This window comes from Oncorhynchus tshawytscha, unplaced genomic scaffold (genome assembly GCF_018296145.1).
Source record: "Oncorhynchus tshawytscha isolate Ot180627B unplaced genomic scaffold, Otsh_v2.0 Un_contig_37_pilon_pilon, whole genome shotgun sequence".
Classification (NCBI taxonomy): domain Eukaryota; kingdom Metazoa; phylum Chordata; class Actinopteri; order Salmoniformes; family Salmonidae; genus Oncorhynchus; species Oncorhynchus tshawytscha.
The window spans coordinates 514,565-538,839 of NW_024609825.1; the positions used below are offsets into that span (position 1 = coordinate 514,565).

The 24,275-nt window shown below is 44.6% G+C and overlaps 1 protein-coding gene across 2 annotated transcripts in view; it reads right to left on the reverse strand.

The window, feature by feature from the left end:
• Window positions 1-2,551: 2,551 nt before the first annotated feature.
• LOC112263842 (tyrosine-protein kinase CSK) overlaps window positions 2,552-24,275 on the reverse strand; it is a 36,581-nt gene continuing 14,857 nt past the window's right edge. For both annotated transcript variants that reach the window (XM_024440476.2, XM_024440477.2), the window contains exons 2-13: window positions 14,272-14,347; window positions 11,903-12,016; window positions 11,488-11,600; window positions 8,702-8,921; window positions 6,857-6,950; window positions 6,568-6,633; window positions 6,363-6,462; window positions 5,695-5,785; window positions 5,487-5,560; window positions 5,064-5,259; window positions 4,849-4,935; window positions 2,552-4,615 (exon numbers count right to left, since the gene is read on the reverse strand). In XM_024440476.2, the coding sequence (XP_024296244.1) occupies window positions 4,433-4,615; window positions 4,849-4,935; window positions 5,064-5,259; window positions 5,487-5,560; window positions 5,695-5,785; window positions 6,363-6,462; window positions 6,568-6,633; window positions 6,857-6,950; window positions 8,702-8,921; window positions 11,488-11,600; window positions 11,903-12,016; window positions 14,272-14,286 (1,353 nt within the window). In that variant the 5' untranslated portion in view covers window positions 14,287-14,347 and the 3' untranslated portion in view covers window positions 2,552-4,432. The remainder of the gene's footprint in view (window positions 4,616-4,848; window positions 4,936-5,063; window positions 5,260-5,486; window positions 5,561-5,694; window positions 5,786-6,362; window positions 6,463-6,567; window positions 6,634-6,856; window positions 6,951-8,701; window positions 8,922-11,487; window positions 11,601-11,902; window positions 12,017-14,271; window positions 14,348-24,275) is intronic.

A 24,275-nucleotide genomic window follows, 5' to 3' on the forward strand; every position in this document is an offset into this window, starting at 1 on the left:
GGAAGGGAATTGATGGAGCTTTGTGGAAGGGGATTTGTCAGGGAGCAACAGAGTGGGGAGCACAGTGGGCCCATGTGGACAGCTGAGACAGCCACACATCGCAGCCACATCAGCCTGACATCGGCCTGACTACTTCCTTCAGCACCAATCACCTCACTAAGTTCCTGTCGTCACCGAATTGGGCTGGAATCGGAAAACTCCCCCACATGTCCTGCTGCTGTGCCAGTACAAATGAACCCATTTTGGCATCAGTGTCTTTGTTCTCTGCATATTTCTCCCAGTAAAATAACCTCCTCTGTGCTGTATAAAGCATAGCATTATTATATAGATCTTATCTAAGGCTTCTATTTCTATGTTCTAGAACATGTTCAGTGTCTCCAGTCTTGAGAGTTATGGCAACCATATCAGGTGAAATAATTACACATTAAAGTCAGAGGTGTGGTATACGGCGAATATACCACGGCTAAAAGCTGTTCTTTTGCACGATGCAATGCAGATTAAATGGACAAATGGACTATTAGCCGCGGAGTGTCTGGATACAGCCCTTAGCTGTGGTATATTGGTGATATACCACAACCCCCTGAGCTGCCTTATTCAATTTATAAACTGGTTACCAATGTAATTAGTCTTTTTTTGTCATGCCGTGGTATACTTAAGTGATAATGCCCGAGAAGCCGGTGTTTGGAGGATATACTGGTACGAGTGTTGTCAGGCCCAAGACAAAAGGAGAGTGCCGGCAAACCGTGACAATATATAATCAAAATAACGGCTTCTCGGGCATTATCACTTAAGTATACCACGGGTGTGTTATTTTGATGAATGTATTCATTCTGAATCTATGGACGCTACCCAGTCGTTCGTTCTAAATGCCATACTGGCTGACAACGTTCTTATCCCTTGCTAACTAGCCAACTACGGCTAATTTACAACCACGTCAAACGGTGCAGCCAGAATAACAAAGTAGCTGCATTTGCATAAACTATTCTCTAGTGACATTTATTTGGATACATCCATAACAATGAGCTAATGAGGCACGACTTCACCTAGCATAGAACATGTGCTCTCTGTCAGGACACTGTTGTTCAGGAGCTAGCCAACAACAGAGCAAAATAGCTGCACTTTGTTTCGTTTGACTTGTTTTCTATTGATATATCCATAAAAAAAGATACTGATTCATGATTTCGAATGGCTGAGAAAAGCTGCCTGCCTGTCTGTGTCCGTCTCAGCCCGACACGTTTATTATTACGCGACAGTTGGAAATCGAATATTGGAACAATGCTGCAAATGTCAGAGACAGACAGCAAGGTTAATACAAATCTCCGCTGTTGAAAACGAAATGTTAGTCTAAAGGAAATGGGAGAAAATGTCTAGATGTTTTTGATAGTGGAGATCAAGTTTATAAATGACCTGGCTGGGCTGATAAAACAGTGGATTGCACAGTCATATGGAACAGAGTGAATAGGCATTTTAAAATCAGCCGGTGGTACCTCAAATGTCCCAGAGGCTCAGGCACTACAATCCACACTAGCCTCTAGCCTGCAACCATCAGAATCCTCCTGGATTTAACAAAAATTGTTGGTGTAATCAGATTAATTCATGGTGGGTTTTAATTTGTTGCTGTCAAGAAATATCAGGTTTAGGAGATAAATTATGGATCTCAGCTGACAACGTAACAAAAGCTGAATAAAACAGGATGCATCCTCTTCCACTCATCTGTGATAGTGAAGAACAGGCACTGAACTGTGTGTGTGTAGTTGACAGGATTGGGGCATTTAATTGTGAATTTGTGTGACAGTGAGATGAGAATCATACACAAAAGTCCTGGAATGAACTATGACCCTTCTAAGGTAGGATGACATCTCTATAACTCACAAGTAGCCTAATGCGGCTACATTTGAACACACAAGAGGGGTAACCAACTATGGTGTTACCACTATAACACTAGCAGTATATCACATACAGGCTTTTTAATCGATGTATTGTATTTTACCAGGCAGATTGATTAAAAACGAAATTCTTACTTACAATGAAGGCCTGACGTAACATATCTCCATCCACCCATGGATTCTACTGGAGTAGACTACACAGTGCCAGCTGGTGGTGATCCATGGTAGTGGTACAACCATCACATGACTGGGTGAGTAAGATTAATTGCTGCACTCTTGTAGTAGCCTAAGCCATAGACACAGTACACATCAAAACATGCATCTAAATCTGAGGTCCCGCTCCAGCAATGCTCCTCCTGTGTTTTCAGAAGCACTGTAAATGTGAGATGGAGTGACGGCCCAGTGTAATGATGGGTTCTGACAGCTAAGCAGAGGCACACAACCTTGGCTGAGAGCACCCTGTGTTGTGTAACCAGCCCATTGTTACCACTCTGGACTGTCAGCGCCATTAAGATTCATAGGAATCTAAAACGAGCCAGCCAGCCCGGACCATGGACAATTGTCCAAGCAACAGGGCTGGCGAGACAGGATGAGGGATGGAAACAGAAAAACATGTGCGAAGGAGGAAGGCTTTGAGCCACAAAGAAAGAGACAAAAGCTGAAGATATTGAATCATGTTTCTTTCTTTACAAAACAGAAAAATACACGGTCACACAGACAAGGCCCTTAAAGCTGTTCCATTTGAGCTCTGCTCAGTTCAGGCTCAGAGTCATTCTGTGTATGTTCCCTGTTTGCAGCAGAATATCACTGGAGGCGAGTGGAGGAACAGCCACCCCAGGGGAAAGAATGGAGACGAGAATGACATGATGAGAAGAGCTTCAGTCTGTTTGACTGACCATTGGAAATGGAAACAGATCAGCTGACACAGAACACTGCAGCTTCACAGCTTAAAGACTCTTTTGGCACGTCAGCTATATCTGTTTTCACACCCTCAAACACTTCTACATTCTAAAACAGAGCAGTGTGAGAGAATTATTTTAGGCTCAATCTGTGAAGTCACAGGTTCTGACAAGCATTTCGCTACACTCGCAATAACATCTGCTAACCATGTGTATGTGACCAATAAAATGTGATTTGAAGACCACAGGAACAAGCCATAGTTAGAATACCTTATTCACAGTTCAGTCAAATAAGATTCATTGGCCCAAGTGTATGCATGAACCCAGGGGGTATGTAAAGTGTGTGGAATGGCTGGATTACCTCTGTGTAAATGAATATTTACCGTGTGGGAATGTGTGTAATAGCATAATGACTCAAGGTTCACTTCATATGGAACAAACACCCAGGGCATCCCCAGTGGCCCACTGCCCTGCTGTTACCTCTATCATCCAGGACATTCACATGACTGAATAGTACCCAGGTGCTTTCAGAGGGGAGCCCCCTCCCTGTGATGTCAGTGTGGACTGTTGACGTTCTTTCCACACTGTTCAGACGGAATGATTTATTCATAATCATGGTAGCATAATAAACATTGAAAGCACTGACAGTTAAACCCAAGGCCTCTGGCACGGCATGCACACACCCAACCCCAGCATTCGCTACACTAAAACGTTCTTATATCCTTCAGTCTGTCTTTCCTTGGATTCTTTATCCTTCAATTATATTTTAATATAAAACAAGCCCACATATGATGAATCGACTATGTTGAGAAGTGCCCCTCCCTCCCCTGTCCTGTGTGGAGTTGGAGATAGGCGCTTCCCAGCGGAGGCTCTTTATGTACTGGCCTCTTTTCCTCTGAAATGTTCTCTTTAACGGACATAGAAGAACCTGTTCTGGAGCTGGAGGGAGAGAACTGCACAACCAACCTCCCCCAGAAAAATGATTGAAAAAATATTTCTTAAAAAAATGAATAAAAACTGAATAGTCCGAGTGGAGGAGTAGGTTCTGGAAGCTGAGGGGGTCTGGAGCTCTGTATACTGAAAGCACTTTGGCACATAGCCAAGGCCCTAAGTAAGGCCCCATACAGGAGAGTGAGACAGACAGCATGCAGCGCCACACTACCAACCAACACAGATACAGGAATGATCAAGGCACAGAGAGACAGACCGAGATAGATTGAGAGCACCTGACAAACATGTGGAGGAAAAGGCCAGCCTCCCCATTATCACGTTTTTGAGAAGAAGAAAATAAGAGTTTGACAAGGTGACAACGTCACAGTAAAGAGACTGGGAGAAGAGTAGGAGGAAGGGGGTAGAGGGAGGATGATGGACTGGACAGAGGAGGGAAAACAACCAGCTGACAGAAAGCTATACAACACATACAGGACTTCTGTTCCTTTCTTTCAGAAGAGTAGAGGGGGAATGTAACACAGGGGAGGGTTTACTACAGTCCCAGAGGAAAACAGGTACAGCTCAGGTATCAGGTAGGGTGTGGTCTACAGGTGAAGCAGGCAGATGAGTTCCGGTCCTGCTTCAGTTAGTTTTCCCCAGCCCGGAAGCTCGCTCCCTCCCTCCGCTCTATTCTGCTGTGTCTTCCCTCTCTGCCCCTCACAGGTAGAGCTCCTTGGCTCTGATATGTGACAGCTTGTCTCTCAGCATGCGGAAGGAGGGCCGCAGCCCCACGTCCAGGGTCCAGCACTGCTTCATGACGTCATAAACCACCACCGGGCAGCCGTCGGGGGCGTCCATCTTGTAACCCTTCTCCACCCGCGGCACCACCTCCTTCAGGGGCTGAGGAGCAGAGAGGGCGTTATCAACCCAACCACACACTCTACTAGTACGTTCTAACATCCACTGTCTGAACAGTGGCATCAACCTATCTGCCTGTGCACAAGCTTCACAGCTATTAAATGATACTAAATACATCACTCATTGAGATATATCCATTTTGCCTTGCATTGGAGAAAGCAATACAGATAAGGCTGCTGCCCCTTGCTGGAGTCACCTTACAATGTCATACTTACAATTCTGGGGTAAGGCACACGCCCAAAGGAGTAGATCTCCCATAGCAGGATACCATAACTCCACACGTCTGACTTAGTGGAGAACCTCTGTGGAGGGGGCAGAAAGAGAGGCTGAGGTCAACTACACAAGACACCACAGACAAAGACAGAGCTTAGGCTACACTTTTTAAACATGCTCCCTCCCTCTGTCCAATCCTCTCTTTTTCCACCTTTACCTTCTCTCGCAGGGCTTCGGGGGAGGTCCATTTGACAGGCAGTTTGGCAGTGTCCTGTGTGGACGAGGCCTCCTTGGTCAGACCAAAGTCGCTGACCTTGGCGATGTTGTCGTCAGACACCAGCACGTTCCGGGCTGCCAGGTCTCTGTGCACAAAGTTATTGGCCTCCAGGTACTCCATGGCTTCACATACGTCACTGCACAGCAGGGGAGAACGAGGAGAGGAGGAGTCACCAAATGGAGATGTGAGACACAGAGAGAGAAACAATGGGATCACTCAGCCAAGACAAAACTAATTTCACTGTAGATAAGTGATACCAATAGCTATTTAAAATACTTTGTTTTCTGGCATCCTCTCCAGGGAAATCACATTATAATTGAATAAAGAAATCCAATACTGCAGAACTTCCTGAGGATGACTTACAGTGAGAATTTGAGTAAACAGTCTCCTCCCAGCACGGTCCGTCCTCGAGAACGGAGGTAGTCCACTAGACTGCCCTGTGGTGGGGGGAGAGGGGGACGGCTGTGAAGTTGGGAAGTAGGAACAGACCCTATCGTAAAGGGACAGTGGACTCCAGCCCACGGCCTAGATAGAGTAGTCCCTGGACAAGCAATAGACTAGACTGAAGTACCTTGGCCATGTACTCTGTGACGATGTAGAGACTGCCCCTCTCCTCTACGATCACCCCCAGCAGCTGAACCAGGTTGTTGTGCCTCAGTTGCCTGCAGGGAAGAGGGTTTTAGTGACATAGTGCGTAGCTAAGGTGTACAGACACAGTCAGAAGGTTTTAGAGAAAGTGGGTAAGACCATAAAACAGAATGGGTTTTTTTAGCGATTTTTTTTTTTACCCCCTTTTCGTTGTATCCAATTGTTAGTAGCTACTATCTTGTCTCATCGCTACAACTCCCGTACGGGCTCAGGAGAGACGAAGGTTGAAAGTCATGCTTCCTCCGATACACAACCCAACCAAGCCGCGCTGCTTTTTAACACAGCGGTCATCCAACCCGGAAGCCAGCCGCACCAATGTGTTGGAGGAAACACTGTGCACCTGGCAACCTTGGTTAGCGTGCACTGCGCCCGGCCCACAGGAGTCGCTGGTGAGACAAGATATCCCTACCGGCCAATCCCTCCCTAACCCAGACGACGCTATGACAATTGTGCGTCGCCCCACGGACCTCCCGGTCGCGGCTGGTTACGACAGAGCCTGGGCGCGAACCCAGAGTCTCTGGTGGCACAGCTGGCGCTGCAGTACAGCGCCCTTAACCACCCGGGAGGCAAAACAGAATGGTTGAGACTTACGTCATGACGGAGGCCTCGGCGATGAACGCCTGGGCCGTGGCGTCGTGTTTGATGCACTTCACTGCCACCTTGGTCCCTCTGTAGTCCCCCACCATCACATCTGAACACATACATAGAGATGTAACACTGGACAACGACACACAGATCTCACACGGGGATGGAAAGAGACATCTTTATCAGCGCTGGTCTCAGTTAGGGTCTTTACCTCCAAACTCTCCTTTGCCAATGGTCTGGATGAGCTTGAGTTCCTTTCTGTTCAAGGCCCAGCCACCTGTGAAGCAGCAACAGAGAGAAAGTCAGACTCAGGTTCCAGCAGATCTAATGCAACATCATCCTTCCCCAGACAGAGCAAAGCACAAGGTTAAAGACTTACTGCTGATTAAGCCCAGGTTTCCTGTACTACAGAAGATGAAGACAGACTGAGTCACTGTGTATTCTTATAGACCAAGAGTGACTCAGAGAATGGAAACACAAGGTTAGTAAAGTGTTCTTACTCCTGGAGAATTCATCCTGGGCGGCCACCGTTCCCTCCATCAGCTTTGGCTTGATGAGTCTGGTACAGAGGCCGTCGGCATCTTTAGTGTAGTGCTGAATGGAGATCGGCGAGAGAGAACATGGTGAGTTGGATAGTGTGTGTATTAACAGTAGCTGCATAGCCACACTGAGAAGGTAGAACTGCATTGTCAACCGTATGTCAAAGACCAGACAACCAAAGAGCGGGAGTCAAGGAGGCTCTCAGCAGTCTGGGGTGAAAAGGATGCTGGGATTGTAGGGCTAGTGGGGACTCTGCTAGTTAGCAGGAGAAGCATGGAAATTGTGTGTTTGGTGGCGAGAGGTCACTAACCACACCTTCACTTTAGATACACTCACATAATCCTGTCGACACCAACTGGTCTACATGTGATCAGGTTAACCAGTCAAACACACCAGCCATCCTTTTTACCTGTGATTAGTTTGTTAAATCAATGGAGAAGCACCCAGTCATAGTGTAATCTGACTGCCACTGTGTTTTACATGTGAGTAGCATTCACAACCACCAGATGGCAGCATGGTATAGGAACTATTGCCTCTGTACAAGCTACTAAATAAATATATTCATGTCAACACTGTAATTTGAGCTTTAAAGACCCATTAAATTAACACATTTCTGAATAGTTGCAGTTATGAAACCAAGGTTATATAACTGATATTTGGACAATGTAAAAATACTCAATGTGCCTGAATACACACTTGAATCTCCACACAAGTACCCACCATCCATAATAACCCAAGTACTTAACATGTGATTGACTAATCCCTTAAACGCAACAGTGTTAGATTTCCATTATGTGGTTAACACCACAAATGTGGGTCTTTTGACAGGGAAGGACAACTTGTGTGTACCAATGTGGAGCCTGTTGTGACAGGCCAGTGAGAGTAAGGGGGAAAAGGAGCTAAAAATCACAAGAATGTGAGAGCGGGGGGGGGGTAAGGCGAGAGAGAGCGGGAGACGAGAGCGAGAAAGCGCAGAAGGAATAAGCGGAGGATTGTGGTGGAGTGATAATAAGATGGAGTGTGCCAGTTATTGTGGTGGAGTGATAATAAGGTGGAGTGTGCCAGTTAGACAGATGGTCCTCGATGCCAGTGTGCAGATTCCTGCCTAAATCCCAGCAGCGCCTCTGGGAAAGAGATGAGCGTTAATTAAAGTGCGATTGCAAACAATCTAGCTAGAAGCCTGATGGAGCGTCTTATCTCTGGGGAAGAGAGACCTTTCCCACCATGGCCCCCTTCCTCCCTTAACACACTAACTCAGCCCTACTGCTGTAGTAGAAGCTGTCTAATAGACCACGCAGTAGACGGAGGTCTCCCTCCACTAGGACTGGGAAATTACAGGGACCGAACGATATTATGGTACTTAGGTGCAGATTATATTTGTATTGCCATTTGATGTTCCAAACATATTGCTCACTATAGGTCTGCTGCAGAGAGACGAGAGAGCGCAAGAAAATGAGTTTTGATCAGTCATGGAAATAAGTGCTGAAAACATGTTGGCTCCCTATTTAAAAAGACAGAACAAGCTATAGGATGAAAAAAATACCAGGTACAGCCGACTAGCGCTTGCTAACGTTAACTTAAATCCATACTTGGAGTCAAAGTATCAATATAATACATTTCCCAAAATAATATTGATCGCTCTCCCATCAATAACCTCCACCCCTTTGCCTTCTCTAACTATGTGACTAAGCATCCTTGACAAGTACCTGACCACCATACAGGACAGGCAGTGCGAGAGCTGAGGGAGTAGCCTAAACAGTAAGAAATAGGGAGCGTTTGGGATTGACAGGCTGACACCGCCTTACCTCCACCAGCTGCATGAGGTTCTGGAAGAACTCCTCCTCGTCGATGCTGAGCTTGCCGTTGTGGTAGATGATGCGGTAGTGCTCCACCTTACCGTCACAGCTGACACACAGGGTGTAGTCCCCAGGGTAGTTGGTGCTCTCCCTCGCCAGGAACAGACCAGTCTCTGGGGGGTAGAGGAGGAGCTCTGCCTCCTCCCTCGTTATCTTACCATGGAACCATCTGGAGATGGACACGAGAAGGAGAGGAGAGAGGGGGAGGGACAGGACACAGAGATAGGGCCTTAGTGGACTACAGAAAATTACCATACCTTGGTCATTAAAAGGGCAAAAAGACAATTTATAAGTAGATGGGAGATCTACTCATTATTATTATTATTATTATTACAAGCATGCAATGTTGGCCATGTAACACACATACAAAGCCCTGTATTAAAGAGTTGATAAACAGTCAGTCATAGACAAGGTAAAGGGGACAACAGCAGTAGATCAGCATAATGTAAGGCAGTGGCATTTCTAGGCAGTTGTACTTAGAGCAGTGGAGTGAGTCTGTCTGTGTCTCAAGGAGCCAGTGAGAAAGTGCCTTGATGTAAACAGGAAACGGCAACAAAAACACACAGGCAGGTAGAGTCTGAAACTGGCACAGGCTCTGCAATAACAGGAAAATGAAAAGCAGCACAGGGCAGGCAAGACACAGAGCAGGGCCTACCAGACCCCTCTATCATAGAGAGGTGAGACCTCACTGAGGAGTAGGCTTTTAGAGAGAGCAGCATAGAGTCTCATCCCCTCAGAACACAGTCTATGAAATCTGCCCCCCGGCTGACCACAAGGCAAGCTGCAGGGCACAGGACTTAAAAAGCTCTCTTAGGGAAAACACACGCGGTTCCCTTCTTTGTTTTAGCTCAAGCTATTAAAACACAGCCTCCATCTCACCTCATGTAGAAGATCTACAGGCTTCTACTGGCTTCTAAAAGCCCTTTCTTGGCTTTTACCTTCGGATCATTAATCTCTTATCTGTAGTAGACCCTAACACAGAATCCCCTAGCAGTATGGAAACAGGAGCAGCAGGAGGTCCACAGGGGTCTCTCTGGGGGCTGGTGAGTTAAGGGTAATCAAAGTGTGTAATTGATTTACACATTTCCCTCCCTCCCTCTGTTGCCCAGTACCAAGACAGAGACAGAGCAGGGCCTGTGCAAAGCGGCTTAATGCGGAGAGAGGATTGAGTTGATTAGATCAGCAGAGCTGCTTCTCCATGGACAGCAGCCTCCTTAACTCCCATTAATCTGAGAACAGGCGCCAGTAAGCCAGCAGTCAGCCAGACACTGAGTAACCAACAGCCAAAACACAGGAGGAGCACACAGGAGCTACCAGCCAAACATATGACCAACCAGTCAAACACAGGAGGAGCACACAGGAGCTACCAGCCAAACATATGACCAACCAGTCAAACACAGGAGGAGCACACAGGAGCTACCAGCCAAACATATGACCAACCAGTCAAACACAGGAGGAGCACACAGGAGCTACCAGCCAAACATATGACCAACCAGTCAAACACAGGAGGAGCACACAGGAGCTACCAGCCAAACATATGACCAACCAGTCAAACACAGGAGGAGCACACAGAAGCAATCAGTCAGACCATTTAATGAGGAAGCAGGGCATGTAATATGTCATTTATGTTGCAGTTTGTGCTATTCATTAGTCATATGATGGGAGAAAGGGAAAACAGGCTGCTAGAAGTAAGGGGAATATAGAGAAAGGAAGGACAGTGCGGAAGGAGGTAGGAGAGACTGCAGTGAGGAGGGAACTGAGGCCTTTTGCCAGTCTTCTTTAGGGTGGTGCCGTATTTCCCTCATTACCAACAGAGTAGAAGATTACCAGCAGGTGGCAGCAGTGAGCTATGAGGTCAAAGAGCAGCATCTCTCAGGGTGTGTAGACCAACATAACCAAGAACACAGCTGACACTGTTGGTTATATAAGCCAACAGGGAGCGTTTTCCCCAAGACATCTGTTACCAATTCGTAAAAACATAATAACCCCCCTCGGACTCTCGCCACTAACCACCACTCTGAGGGGATCCACAGGGCTGATGCAGAGCTGTATTTACAGAGAGTTGACTCTCTTACAGTCCCTGAACTGGTGACCTCTACTTCATAAGGACAGTAAACCCACCGACTCCCTCTAGCCAGTTCCCCGTCCAGTGGAGTAGCCTTGCCTTTGTCCTTCCTTGTAACACTTGACTGGTCACCCTTCCCCACACTGCTTGAGCTTTCCTCTGCTCAGCTGGGTGGTTAAGCTCAGAAGATGGGGATGGTGGGGGAGAGAGTCTTCAGTGTGTGTGTGTGTGTGAGAGAGACAGAGACACACACACACCCCCATCAGTGTGTTTTGGTCCAACACGTTTGAGTGCAGCAACCTCAGCCTTGTCCTGTGTGTGTGTGTATGAGAACGCTGATTTCCTCCTGGCCTCCAGTTTTATTCCATTTGCACAAGTCTCATTTTTTTTCTCCCTCTTGAAATAGCTGTCCCTTCAAAGAGCCGATTCAAATCGCAGTGCCAGTTAGCCCCACCCGCAGTGGCAGGCAGCCACCCAGAGAGCAGAGGGGACAGAGAAGCGGCAAAAAAATAAATCAATTACCAACGTCTCCTATCAGGTCTTTGTAACACTCGAACTCTAATGAACTAAGCCCCATATTCATACCTTTATTATACAGTGAAACATGGGAACTTCACAGGTAAGGGCATGTCCTATGTGACAGAGCAGCAAGGTCCTATCATGTACTTACGGCATAAGACTGAGTTTCCCCCCCGACTTGACCCCTTCCCTTTTCTGGACGTAGTTAGCTGGGATGGTTCCCTCTCTGCCCACTGTGTTCTTCGCTTTGTACCAGTTGGGATCCTGAAATAGCAGCAGAAACACCCTTTAAAAACGGTTTTCTTTGTGTTAACCTTTTACCAGATATAAAGTGTTATATTCACCTACATTTATTTCACATTTCCACAAACTTCAAAGTGTTTTCTTTCAGAAATGGTATCAAGAATATGCATCTCTTTGCTTCAGGTCCTGAGCTACAGGCAGTTACCCAAATCTATGTCATTTGAGGTGAAAATTAGAAGATAAAAGGTTAACACCGCTGTATAACTACACAAGTCCAGCACAATAACGGTTTCACACAGTATAGACAGGTGAGCCGTGCTTACCCTGGTGACTCCGATTATGGTCAACACATCTCCTTTACAGAAAGGCAGGTCCTGTTCATTCGTCGACTGGAAGTTGTACTTGGCTACACACTCTGTGCCAGGCAACCATGGCACCTAGGTCACGAGTGAAGAGGAGATTAGCTGTTAAACACTGAGAGTGACTACAGTGAACGGTTACAGATAGTCATAGCTTGGACAAGTGAATTGCATTTACGCCATTGACACTCCAGGGATAAATTAAATTGCCATCGGGTTACAGTAACACATTACAATCAAATAACACATTATTACAAGCATATAAAAAGGTCTAATATTCAAAAGGTAGCTATGCTGGTTTGTCCTATACGCTGTTCAGACCATATAGCATGTGGGCCTATTCTATAGGCATTAACAGGCTCCCACGTCTAACCGGTGGTGTTGTGGCATCAGTGTTGTGAATAACATACAACCATGACCCCTGTGAAGACGTTATCAGTTAGAGGCAATGACAGTACAAAGCAGTGTGTGTGAGTCAAGGTGCATCCAAAATGGCACCCTATTCCCTCGAGGCTCTGATCATAAGTAGTGCACTATATAGGGAATAGGGTGGGACACATCCACTATCCTCATATAACCTGGTGTATTCCTGAAGCAATGCACTACACACAGCTGTGTGTGTCTGATATCGTTATCAGGACACACATCCCTCGATCATTTCCCGATAGGAGTCAGAGGGACGAGTGTCACAGGGGGAGCGATGTGAGAGTTATGTTGTGTGCCAAAGATTAAAATCATTTGGGTTGATAAGCAAAAGATGGGGGATGTCAGTCATGCTATGCTGCTGCTGGCAGATGAAAAGCAGAAGCACTAATGTCAGTCAGGAAATATGACACTTCTGAAAGAGGCATGGCACATTAGAATGTGTGTGTAAGTAGGATGCATGTGTTCTTCAGTCTTGCATGAGTTGACTCAAACTGCAGCCCCCATTGTTATATCTGCAGGGCTGGCGCGTTTAGGGTCATGACATTGTGTGGCTGAAGGGTGGGTGGCGGGTTGAATAAAGAGAAAATACCTTATTTTTTTAAAGGTATAATTCTTGTGCAATTTATATCAATAGGCTACATTGATGTTCTTTCATTATTTTAGGCTATATGGCATTAGCATGTCAGCCTGAGCTTTAGGGCCCAGCTGTACACATGTCAAATAGCCTACACGCCAATCACAAAATACTTTCGAGAACGGGCAGAGAAAATTTGAGTTTAATTCAATAAGAAAAAAGATGTGAAATGGAGAGTAGAAAATAAAGAGAAGCGAAGGCCAGAAAGGTATGTTTGGGAAAGATTTGGTGAAGTGGTAAGAGGATGATAGCAGTGTTGTGCGATGGATCTGTACAAATTCGACAGTCACAAGATGGGGACATCAAATAGGCCTATGGTACGTCAAGGGAACTGTAGCCTACTGTTCAGATGGGTTAAATGGACACTGAAATCTGGACACTACTACTACTCTGGACACTACTACTACAGAAGCATTTCTTGCAATAAAATTATGCAAATGTTGGCAACATTTTTACTCAGGAACAGGAGTGGAGAAATCTGATTTTCTTTCAGCGAATGTGCAGTTAGATCACATCTCTACAGGGGGTATATTTATTGGAATCATAAAAGCAGATAGTATTACAACCACAAATTATGCACCAAGCAGAACTAAATCTGATCAGAAACACAATGGGTCGTATTCATAGCTTTCTATTTCCTTACAACCAGTCAAACTGATGTCATTTGGAAACTTTGCACAGACAATCTTTCCAGTTTTTTTTAGATATAGATAGCGAGATCCATCTCAATTTATTTAATTCCCCCCCCCCCTAACCTGGTCCCTAAATGTCTTTTCTCTGCAAAAGAAGAGGGATGACAGAACTTGACCAATGTCAACTAGATTGAAGCATTCATTCTATCGATTTAAGACATTATGGTGAGCAAGGATTTATTTAGTCTTCTAGGGCAGCGGTTCTCTACTGGTGGGTGGTTATGAGTGGTTCGTACGTGTTATAATTTATGAAGAAATACTCCAGTCTAAATGAAAATGGACAGGTAGAAAGTGTGTAGAAATGAAGACAAACTTATACATTTAAAATCGCAGATTTGTTTTTCTTCAACCACATCATTTGCAATATAGAGCGATTAGCAGCACTATTTCGGTTGATTGTGTGGTCTCAAACCAGTGAGATTATTAAGTCTTCAAGAACATGTGCAGAATGCTATTGGGCCTCAGATTTTCACACATACTCCGATGGTTGCGGATGGGTTATTAGGAATTGCAAGCAGGGGTGAACAAACAGTTTTGACTTGTCCACTACTAGCTCGCGTGTGTAGATGTGTTCCTCTCACCTGGATCCCAGACATGGTAAAGGGGGTGGGGGAGGTGTCCTCAGCAGGTGTCACTGGTCAGCTGGTACCATCAGAGCTGCAGGACAACAGAAGAGAAGATAGTCAGCCAATCACCACGTATTGTGGTTCCCTCTGACAGACTAACACCACACTGGAACAGGATGTATGCTCAGCCTGGTAGACAACCACATGTGGTCTGGTCACTAAGCAAAAAAAGAGACCCAGATTGAAAATGTTACTCTGCTTAGTTCTGTTACACAGCTTCAATCTGCAGTTTACTTTGTCAATTCAACTCAACTCAGTCGCTGTGAATAAGATTCACATGCAGAGGAAAAATAGCCTACTGTCACTACCTTGTTTTTCGACCAAGGTGCACGAACACTGGAACAACCTCATCTACTGCAAAAAAAACCCCACTTAATGTGCTGTTATAGACTGCAATAATAGCCTACATACTAGAATGAGTGAAATATAGGACAAAAAAATGCAGATAAGCATTTAAGCGCCAATAATTGTGCCTCTCCACGGTGCCCTTCAGAGCAAGGCGAATGCAGGAGAGTTGATCCTCCCAAAGGAAATGTTGCCCACTGCTCTGATCTCTAAAGCTAAACCCACCACTATCTCAGCTCATCTGTGTCAGGTAGGCCTCTGTGCTGCGAGAGCTGAATGATCTACAGTAGTGAGCAGTATGATCTGTTCTGGCTAGATCTAGGCTACAGTAATGAGCAGTATGACCTGTATTGGCTGGATCTAGGCTACAGTAATGAGCAGTATGACCTGTATTGGCTGGATCTAGGCTACAGTAATGAGCAGTATGACCTGTATTGGCTAGATCTAGGATACAGTAATGAGCAGTATGATCTGTATTGGCTAGATCTAGGCTACAGTATGCAGGCAGAACACAGCAGATACCTGGCCTGAAGGGTGTCTCGGTGGTCTGTCCCTGAGGATGAGAAAGAGGGGGCAGAGAAAATACTGGAGGCACACAAGGCCATACGGTTCATGCTGCATCAGACAAAAGGCACACACAGCATGGTAAATTCCCCACATTAGGGCCAGTACAGTAGCTCACAACCTCATCTAACGCGCCTCTCACAACCTCATCTAACGCGCCTCTCACTTCAGACCGCCCGAGAACAGGAAGTGAGGGGGAAGTGAGAAGTGGAAGTGGCTGACTTGTATTTTCCCCGATGGCTTGGTGGGTGGGGTAATCAGTGCCTCCCACCTCACCTGTGACCAGGGACTCTATTTACAGTCAACCTGTTTTAATAGTGCTGCTGTTTTTTAAATTTATTTCACCTTTATTTCACCAGGTAGGCTAGTTGAGAACAAGTTCTTATTTGCAACTGCGACCTGGATAAGATAAAGCGTAGCAATTCGACACATAAAACAGAGTTACACGTGGAATAAACAGTCAATAATACAGTAGAACAAAAGAAAACAAAAAGTCTATATACAGTGAGTGCAAATGAGGTAAGTTAAGGAAATAAATAGGCCATGGTGGCGAAGTAATTACAATATAGCAATTAAACACTGGAATGGTAGATCGGCAGAAGATGAATGTGCAGGTAGAGATACTGGGGTGCAAAGGAGCAAAATAAATAAATACCAGTATGGGGATGAGGTAGGTAGATAGATGGGCTGTTTACAGATAGGCTAAGTACAGGTGCAGTGATCTGTAAAATGATCTGACAGCTGGTGCTTAAAGCTAGTGAGGGAGAGGAGTCTCCAGCTTCAGAGATTTTTGCAATTCGTTCCAGTCATGGGCAGCAGAGAACTGGAAGGAAAGACGACCAAAGGAGCAATTGGCTTTGGGGGTGCTGCTACCCACACGAGTGGGTGCTGCTATGGTGACCAGTGAGCTGAGATAAGGCAGGGCTTTACCTAGCAGAGACTTGTAGATAACCTGTAGCCAGTGGGTTTGGCGACAAGTATGAAGCGAGGGCCAACCAACAAGAGCCTACAGGTCGCAATGGTGGGTAGTGTGGTGGTAGTGTCCAGTCTGTCAATGTTGTGGACAGCAGCCCCATCCAGCCAGATACTGATTGTAACACAGTGCTTTCGGAACTCCATAAATGTACTGTAGAATTCTAGTGCTATTAAATGACGCATGTCCAGAAGGCCTGGGTGGGCCTCATCCATACAACCACTACAGTGTATCAATGGCCTCACAGCACAGCACTGCTAGTTCTACATCCTGTTCTAAAACAGGAAGTTGGCTAATTACAGACTGCTGCAGACCTGTATGCAAACTGACAGAGCCAAATATAGCAGCTCTGGTATACCCAGAGGCCACCCACTTTTCTATTTGCCATTCTTAGTGTCAGTCAGTGCAAAGGGAAAGCATCACAAAAAAAACCTGTTTTTAATAATAAATACGCATCTCTAAATCGAGCCTACTTCCATCGTCCTCTAAAATGGACTGAATATCTTCCTCTCTTCAGTGTCAGTCAGCGTATGTGTGTGAAACAGCCATATGCCATTATCCATGGCTCCTATAGTGCTGGTGAAAGGAGATGATTCTACACAGAGCCGGTGAAGAAATCCAGGCAAGGTTTCTGAACCAAGGTAGGAAGGCGGATTACGTCTGAGAAATGAGCTCAACTCCAGCAGCAGTGCTGACGTACTGAGGTCAAAGACAGAGCTGCTTAGAGCCCACTCAGCAAATCAAGTTCACTGAAGGTGCCTACACACACAGCCATGTGAGTGATGCTCTATACCTCGGAGCGTAATCTCCTCCTTTCCCACTCATCCCCTCTATTCTTTTCAGCTCTCGCAGGCTCCCTGCTGATATCGCTACCATGGAAATCCACCGAGTGATGTAACACACTATAAAACCACGATAACTACCTCTTCATATAGTAGAATTCTCCTTTCTCTGCTGAGTTCAATGACAGTCATTAGGCGCTCCATTTACACTAGGTCTACATCAATTCCTCCATTTTACAAGCACAGTGCTCTGCTGAGGTATCTAGTTGGAAAAACTTTACGCCACTCTCCAGTGAGTGTAAAAAACACATCTCTGAAAGGAAAACCATCCATCCAAAACCTCTCAGTACTCCTCTCTAGCCATCTAGTGTTGAATTAACACGGACATAGTATCCACAGCAAATCTATTATTTCTACCATGTCATGCTTGTGTAGTCAACAAGCACTAAGCAAGTAGGTATGGTATATATGTTTGCCAGAAGAGCCTCCCCAGATGGATAGCATTGCATCAGCTTCATGTGAAGTCTTCAGGTGGAGAGAGATCATTCTGCTTGTGCAGTCAGCGTGCTACTGATTGTTTTCCTGTGCTGGCTGAACTCTCCATGGCTGCAGCTGGTCGGAAGTGGACAGTAATTCACACTTTCAAAAACAACCACACAATCATGATTAGGCCTACAGTATGTAACAACTATGCCAGTGAGAGACAGAAAGAGTGTTGCGTATGTACCACATTGTGAAAACTCTATTCTGAGTAGTAAGCTAAATGTTTCTCAACAGCATATACATGACAGGTTGCGCCAGGTAGAAATGGATGGTGCACAGAGTTCACATTTCAGAACTCAACTACTTTACATGACCTGAGTGTCTGGCAGTGGCGGTCGGTGCCGTTCAAGATTAGGGAGCAACATTTGTTTTTACTGAGCATGGCCTTATTTATATTAAAGCATATTGGCTGACTGTTCTTCGTATTCCACATCAACATACCGTTGATAGGTTCAGGCTACTAAATGATACTCTAAATGTACCTTTTACCCATCACGAGGTTGCTACAACATAGCCTACAAATTAAACGTCATAATATAGGTACACAGGTCAAGAGACAAAATTGGAGTAATCAAGGTGAGACAGTGACACGTTCAATACCGCCTTGAACACTCATTAGTCGAAACAGTTGAAATGAAAACAAAAATCACTTTCCATTGGACAAATTCAGGTAGGTCCCTCCCAGTATCATTCTGTTTGCTTCTATTTAAGAAATGTTTGTAACAGAATTGGCAGAATGAATACACCCCTGACCTTTAGGTCCTTTAAAAACCTGCTGTATGTTAAATTGTGTGCGATAGCTTGGAAAATGACTCTGGATGACAATGTTTTCCAAAATAATTTAAATCCACTTAGTTTCCTTGCCACAATACTAATGATATCTAAATACTTGTATCATCCCAGCCCTACAAAGACTTAGGACCCAGTTCACGAGCTCTGTGGCTTTCTCTACATGTGGTCAGTCTTCAGGCATTATTTCAGGCTTTTACTCTGAAAAATGGAGGGAGATACAGCACTTTCAATCAGTGGCCAGTGGAAATTTCCATTCATCAGCCATGCGCCTGATCGGGAACGCGCCTTTGTTTCTCCTTTCCTATTGACGAAGATTTTGTCCGGTTGAAATAGATTATTTATGACAAAAACAACCAGAGGATTGATTTTAAACATATTTTGGCACGTTTCTACTAACTTTTATTGTACTTAAAAATAAAAATAAACTTTCTGGACTTATTAGTGCATGCGCCTTAATCATTCGGATCACTGGACAAAACGCAAAAAAATAAAAAATAAACATTTTTTTTTTTTTAAAAGGTAGGCATTTGGTTATAAAGAGGGACATTATCGAACAAAACAAACATTTGTCTAACATGGAAACCTGGGAGTGCCACCAGATGAAGATCAAAGTTAAGTGATTAATTTGAATGCTATTTCTGACTTGTGACACTCTCCTTGGCTGGAAAATGGCTGTATGGGTTTCTGTGGATAGGTGCAGACCTAACATAATCGCAAAGTGTGCTTTCTCTGTAAAGCCTTTTTGAAATCGGACATAGCGGTTGCATTTAGGAGAAGTTTCTTTATTTGTATGTTTAACACTTGTATTGTTTATCAATGTTAATGATGATTATTTCTGTAATTTGATGTGGCTCTCTGCACTTTCACCGGATGTTTGTTTGAGACAATGCATTTCTGACCATAACGCACCAATGTAAACTGAGTTTTGGATGTAAATATGAACTTTATTGAACAAAACATACATGTATTGTGTAACATGAAGTCCTGAGTGCCATCCGATGAAATTCAAAAGGTTAGTGAGTAATTCTCTCTCCATTTCTGCTTTTTGTGACTCCTCTCTTTGGCTGGAAAAATGGCTGTATGGTTCTGTGACTAGGTGCCGACCTAACATAATCGCATGGTGTGCTTTCGCAGTAAAGCCTTTTTGAAATCGGACACTGGTTAGAGTTACAAGAAGTTTCTTTAAAATGGTGGATAATACTTGTATGTTTGAGGAATTTTAATTATGGGATCTCTGTTTTGAATTTGGCGCCATGCAATTTCACTGGCTGTTGCAAAGGTGGGACGCTAGCTTGTACCAGAGAGGTTCATTCATACTGCAAGGGGTCTGATCACTTGGATGACTTCCTTCAGAAGTCATAATTACTGTGAAAGTCCATGGAAGGGGATGAGAACCATGAGCCTACTAGTTGTTCAAGTCAGAGTAGCCAGAGGAGGATTGAAAACATCTGTCCTCCAGCTACACCATGGTGCTACCATAGAGGGTGCTGTTGAGGCTACTGTAGAAATTCATTGCAACAGTGTTTTTTAATCAATTATTTGGTGACATGTTGATGTTATGTTGGGAGGAGTTTCATGGTAGGCTCAGAGGTTGCAGGTGTGTGTGCTGGGCCTGTAGCACAGAGTTTGTATTGTAGAGTTTACTGGCAGCAAAGGAAGGTATGGGGAGAAATATGGAAATGTGACCTCCTGACTATGCAAATACGGAGCAACAGCTCACACATTCACAGTTCAGTGGAGTGGTCCGATGTTGACGAGACAACAAGTGCATAACTGTCCACAACAGATGACTCAATAGTTCAGTTTTGAATGTGAAAAATTCTTTACACTATTGATTAGCCTAACCACACCAAAATCACAATATAGGTCAACTAAAAAACATTGTCATTGCACAGAGTATGGATATCACAAGTGAGATGTCATTAGTCTCTGCACAGAAGCATAGTGTAAACGATCCTATGGTGAGAAGCACAGTGAGTCCAGTGTTGTGACTGGTGTTCTCACAGAATCTACTAGCCTCAGCCTAACTGAGTGAGGAGAACTGAACATGGACCCTCCCTTGCAGAGCAGAGTGCACAGTGAAAGTTTGAGGCATTGTGCTCTGTTTGGAGTGTTGGCGGTTCTAAAGCAGGGCACTGACAGACAGTATCAGGGTGCTAAAGTGCTCCAGTCAGACAAAGCACAGGCCTGGCTGTCATGGTGTTGTCTGCTGCCTCCCTCCTACTGTCCCTAGTAGCAGGAACCAGGAAGTGGGCTACAATTAGTGTTAGCGCAGTGAGACACGATGTGCCCTGAGATAAAGCAGCCTCGCTCCCAGAGTCTAATAAGCCCTTCTGTTCTTTTCATCTGTGTCTGCCCTAACCCTGTGTCCCACTGCCCCAGTAGCATAGAGAGAACAGACAAACGGCACAACGTGAGCTCATGAGTAACATGGCACAAGCATTTCGCTACACTCGCATTAACATCTGCTAACCATGTGTATGTGATAAATACAATTTTATTTGACTTCCATGACAGGACCAGGTCAGCACCCCTAGCACAGAGAAGACAGACACAGGTGACTCTGAATATCTCACATGGCAACAGCGAGAAGAGAATGATTATATTTGAGTGAAATGATCAGCCTAGATCTGAATTCCTCTGTTCAAGAGTCATGTGGAGCAGCTATGGGAGGAGAAATCCATCTGAGGGAGAGAAAGGAAAATAGAGGAAAATATGGTAGAGAGCAAGCGAGGGGCCTTCAGGAAAAGAGACAAAATAGAAAGACAGAGGGAGGTATGTGGGCATCCCTTCGTAGTGTTCCCCTTCACCTCATTAAACAGAGCATGTCTGGCTCTGCCATCTGCTGCACGCCACCTTTCCATCGCTCAATTCTCTCTGTTTTTAGACATGGTCCGTTCTTCACAGTCCCACTGAAATGGCTGGACCAATCTGTTGTTTATCTTGTTCTCCTACTCTTAGTTTCAGGGGGATAGACAGATGAACAACAGGCTGACTACATGTGAGAGGACGTGTAGAGAGCAGGAGAGAGAGCTCGTGTTCAAACTGCCGAGGTCCTGACCGGACCGCTTCAGTCTTCAGCTCAACTGTCAGCCTGGCCTGACTGGATCTCATCCAGGCCCATCAGTACTCTAGGCTACGTATTCCAAGCACGTACAAATACTCACCAGACCTTCACCATATTACTATTACCCACAGATTGAAGGTTGAGACAGTACAAGAGAGCTGATGCTTTTCTTGTGGCCATCTGAGCGTGAGACCTACTGAGCAAATAGCCTAGGCCTAAGGTACTGTAGTTGCATTAAAGGCCTAAGGTACTGTAGTTGCATTAAAGGCCTAGAGCAGCCATTTTTATCTCCATATCAAAATCATTTCTGGGTAACAATTAAATACCTTACTGTGATTATTTTTGACCATTGTGTTTGAAAACAAACAAACAATTTTTCAAGCAAGATTTTGCTAGAACTGTCGGGAGTATTCCGAGTGGGGAGGGAAAAACAAAAAACTAGCTGTTACTGGCAGAGAGGTTTGGAATGCTTTCTTACTGGTCTATTAACTACTTTACTGGCCAAAACTCCATCCCATCAAAACCGACAGACATGTAGGCAGTATTTCCAAACAGCTCTTACACTAAAAAGGACATTCACCATTCTAGTATTACTCCAACCTCAGTGTGGAAATATACAGTAGATACAGTTGAATTCGGAAGTTTACATACACTTAGGTTGGAGTCATTAAAACTTGTTTTTCAACCACTCCAAACATTTCTTGTTAAACTATAGTTTTGGCAAGTTGGTTCAGACATCTACTTTGTGCATAAGTCATTTTTCCCAAAATTGTTTACAGACAGATTATTTCACTTATAATTCATTGTCACAATTCCAGTTGGTCAGAAGTTTACATACACTAAGTTGACTGGGCCTTTAAACAGCTTGGAAAATTCCAGAAAATGTCATACTTTAGAATAGACTTCTGATTGACTCAAATTATGTCAATTAGTCTATTGGAGGTGTACCTGTGGATGTATTTCAAGACCTACCTTCAAACTCAGTGCCTCTTTGCTTGACATCATGGGAAAAATCAAAAAGAAATCAGCCAAGACTTCAGAATAAAAAAAGAATTGTAGACCTTCACAAGTCTTGTTCATTCTTGGGAGCAATTTCATCTGTACAAACAATAGTACGCAAGTATAAACACCATGGAACCACACAGCAGTCATTACCGCTCAGGAAGGAGACACGTTCTGTCTCCTAGAGATTAACGTACTTTGGTGCAAAAATCAATCCCAGAACAGCAAAGGACCTTGTGAAGACGCTGGAGGAAACAGGTACAAAAGTATCTATATCCACATAACCTGAAAGGCCACTCAGCAAGGAAGAAGCCATTGCTCCAAAACCGCCATAAAAAAGCCAGACCACGGTCTGCAACTGCATGTAAGGATAAAGATCGTACTTTTGAGAAATGTCCTCTGGTCTGATGAAACAAACATTGAACCGATTGGCCATAATGACCATCGTTATGTTCGGAGGAAAGAGAGGGAGGCTTGCAAGCCGAAGAACTCTGTCAGCCTGGCGGGGGTGCTTTGTTGCAGGAGGGACTAGGGCACTTCACAAAATAGATGGCATCATGAGGGGAAATTATGCAGATATATTGAAGCAACATCTCGAGACATCAGTCAGGAAGTTAAAGCTTGGTCGCAAGTTGGTCTTCCAAATGGACAATGACACCAAGCATACTTCCAAAGTTGTGGCAAAATGGCTTAAGGATGACAAAGTCAAGGTATTAGAGTGGCCATCACAAAGCCCTGACCTCAATCCTATCGAAAATTTGTGGGCAGAAATTAAAAAGTGTGTGCGAGCAAGGAGGCCTACAAACCTGACTCAGTTACACCAGCTGTCAGGAGGAATAGCCAAAATTCACACAACTTATGGAAGGTAACCCGAAACGTTTGACCGAAGTTTAACAATTTAAAGGCAATGCTACCAAATACTAATACTATGTGATGAAAAAAATAAAACATTCTCTATTATTCTGACATTTCACATTCTTAAAATAAAGTGATGATCCTAACTGACCTAAGACAGGGAACTAGGATTAAATGTCCAGAATTGTGAAAAACTGAGTTTAAAATGTAGTTGGCTAAAGTGTATGTAAACTTCCAACTTCGTTGGGGAAATTAGGGGAACAGGGTTGGATACTGCTCGGGTATAGGTGCTACATATGCTGATCGTGATGGTTTGGTGCGCTTTCTTACCTTTTTATCAAGTTACATGGTATGCAGGCCACCATAGGAACTACAAACGAGAGGAGGGCGGGGCTTACATTCACTTCATGGAATGTCAAGGGTTTAAACGAACCAATTAAGAGAGGCAAGGTCCTAGCCCACTTGAAAGCACTCTCGTCTGATATTGTATTTTTTACAAGAAACCCATCTGAAGAATAACTCTCATAGCAGACTTAAGTGTAGGTGGGTGGGGCAAGTGTATCACTAACTTCTCTGCCAAAACGAGAGGCACAGCAATTCTGGTACGGAAAGGAATTCCCTTTCTACATAAAACCACCATTGCGGATAAAGAGGGTCGGTATGTGATCGTAATAGGAGAAATCCACTCTACCTCAGTAACTCTACTAAATATCTATGGGCCAAACATTGATAACCCCTCTTTTTTCAAAAGATTCCTTGCCCTGATTCCAGATACCTCCCATACTAACCTGGTCATTGGAGGGGACCTTAACTGTGTGCTAGACCAGTATTTGGATAGATCCTCTACCCGGCGAACCCCTACCTCCTATTCAAGCGAATTCTTGAATACCTACATAAAAAATATCATGTATCATCTCCTTTCAGGCTGCCAGGAGTAGGCAAAACTGGAAGAACTGGAGGGACAAATCCACTTACTGGATAGGGAGAATGCTAGCCACCCATCTATGGAGAAACATAAAAGAAATGGCCTCTTTAA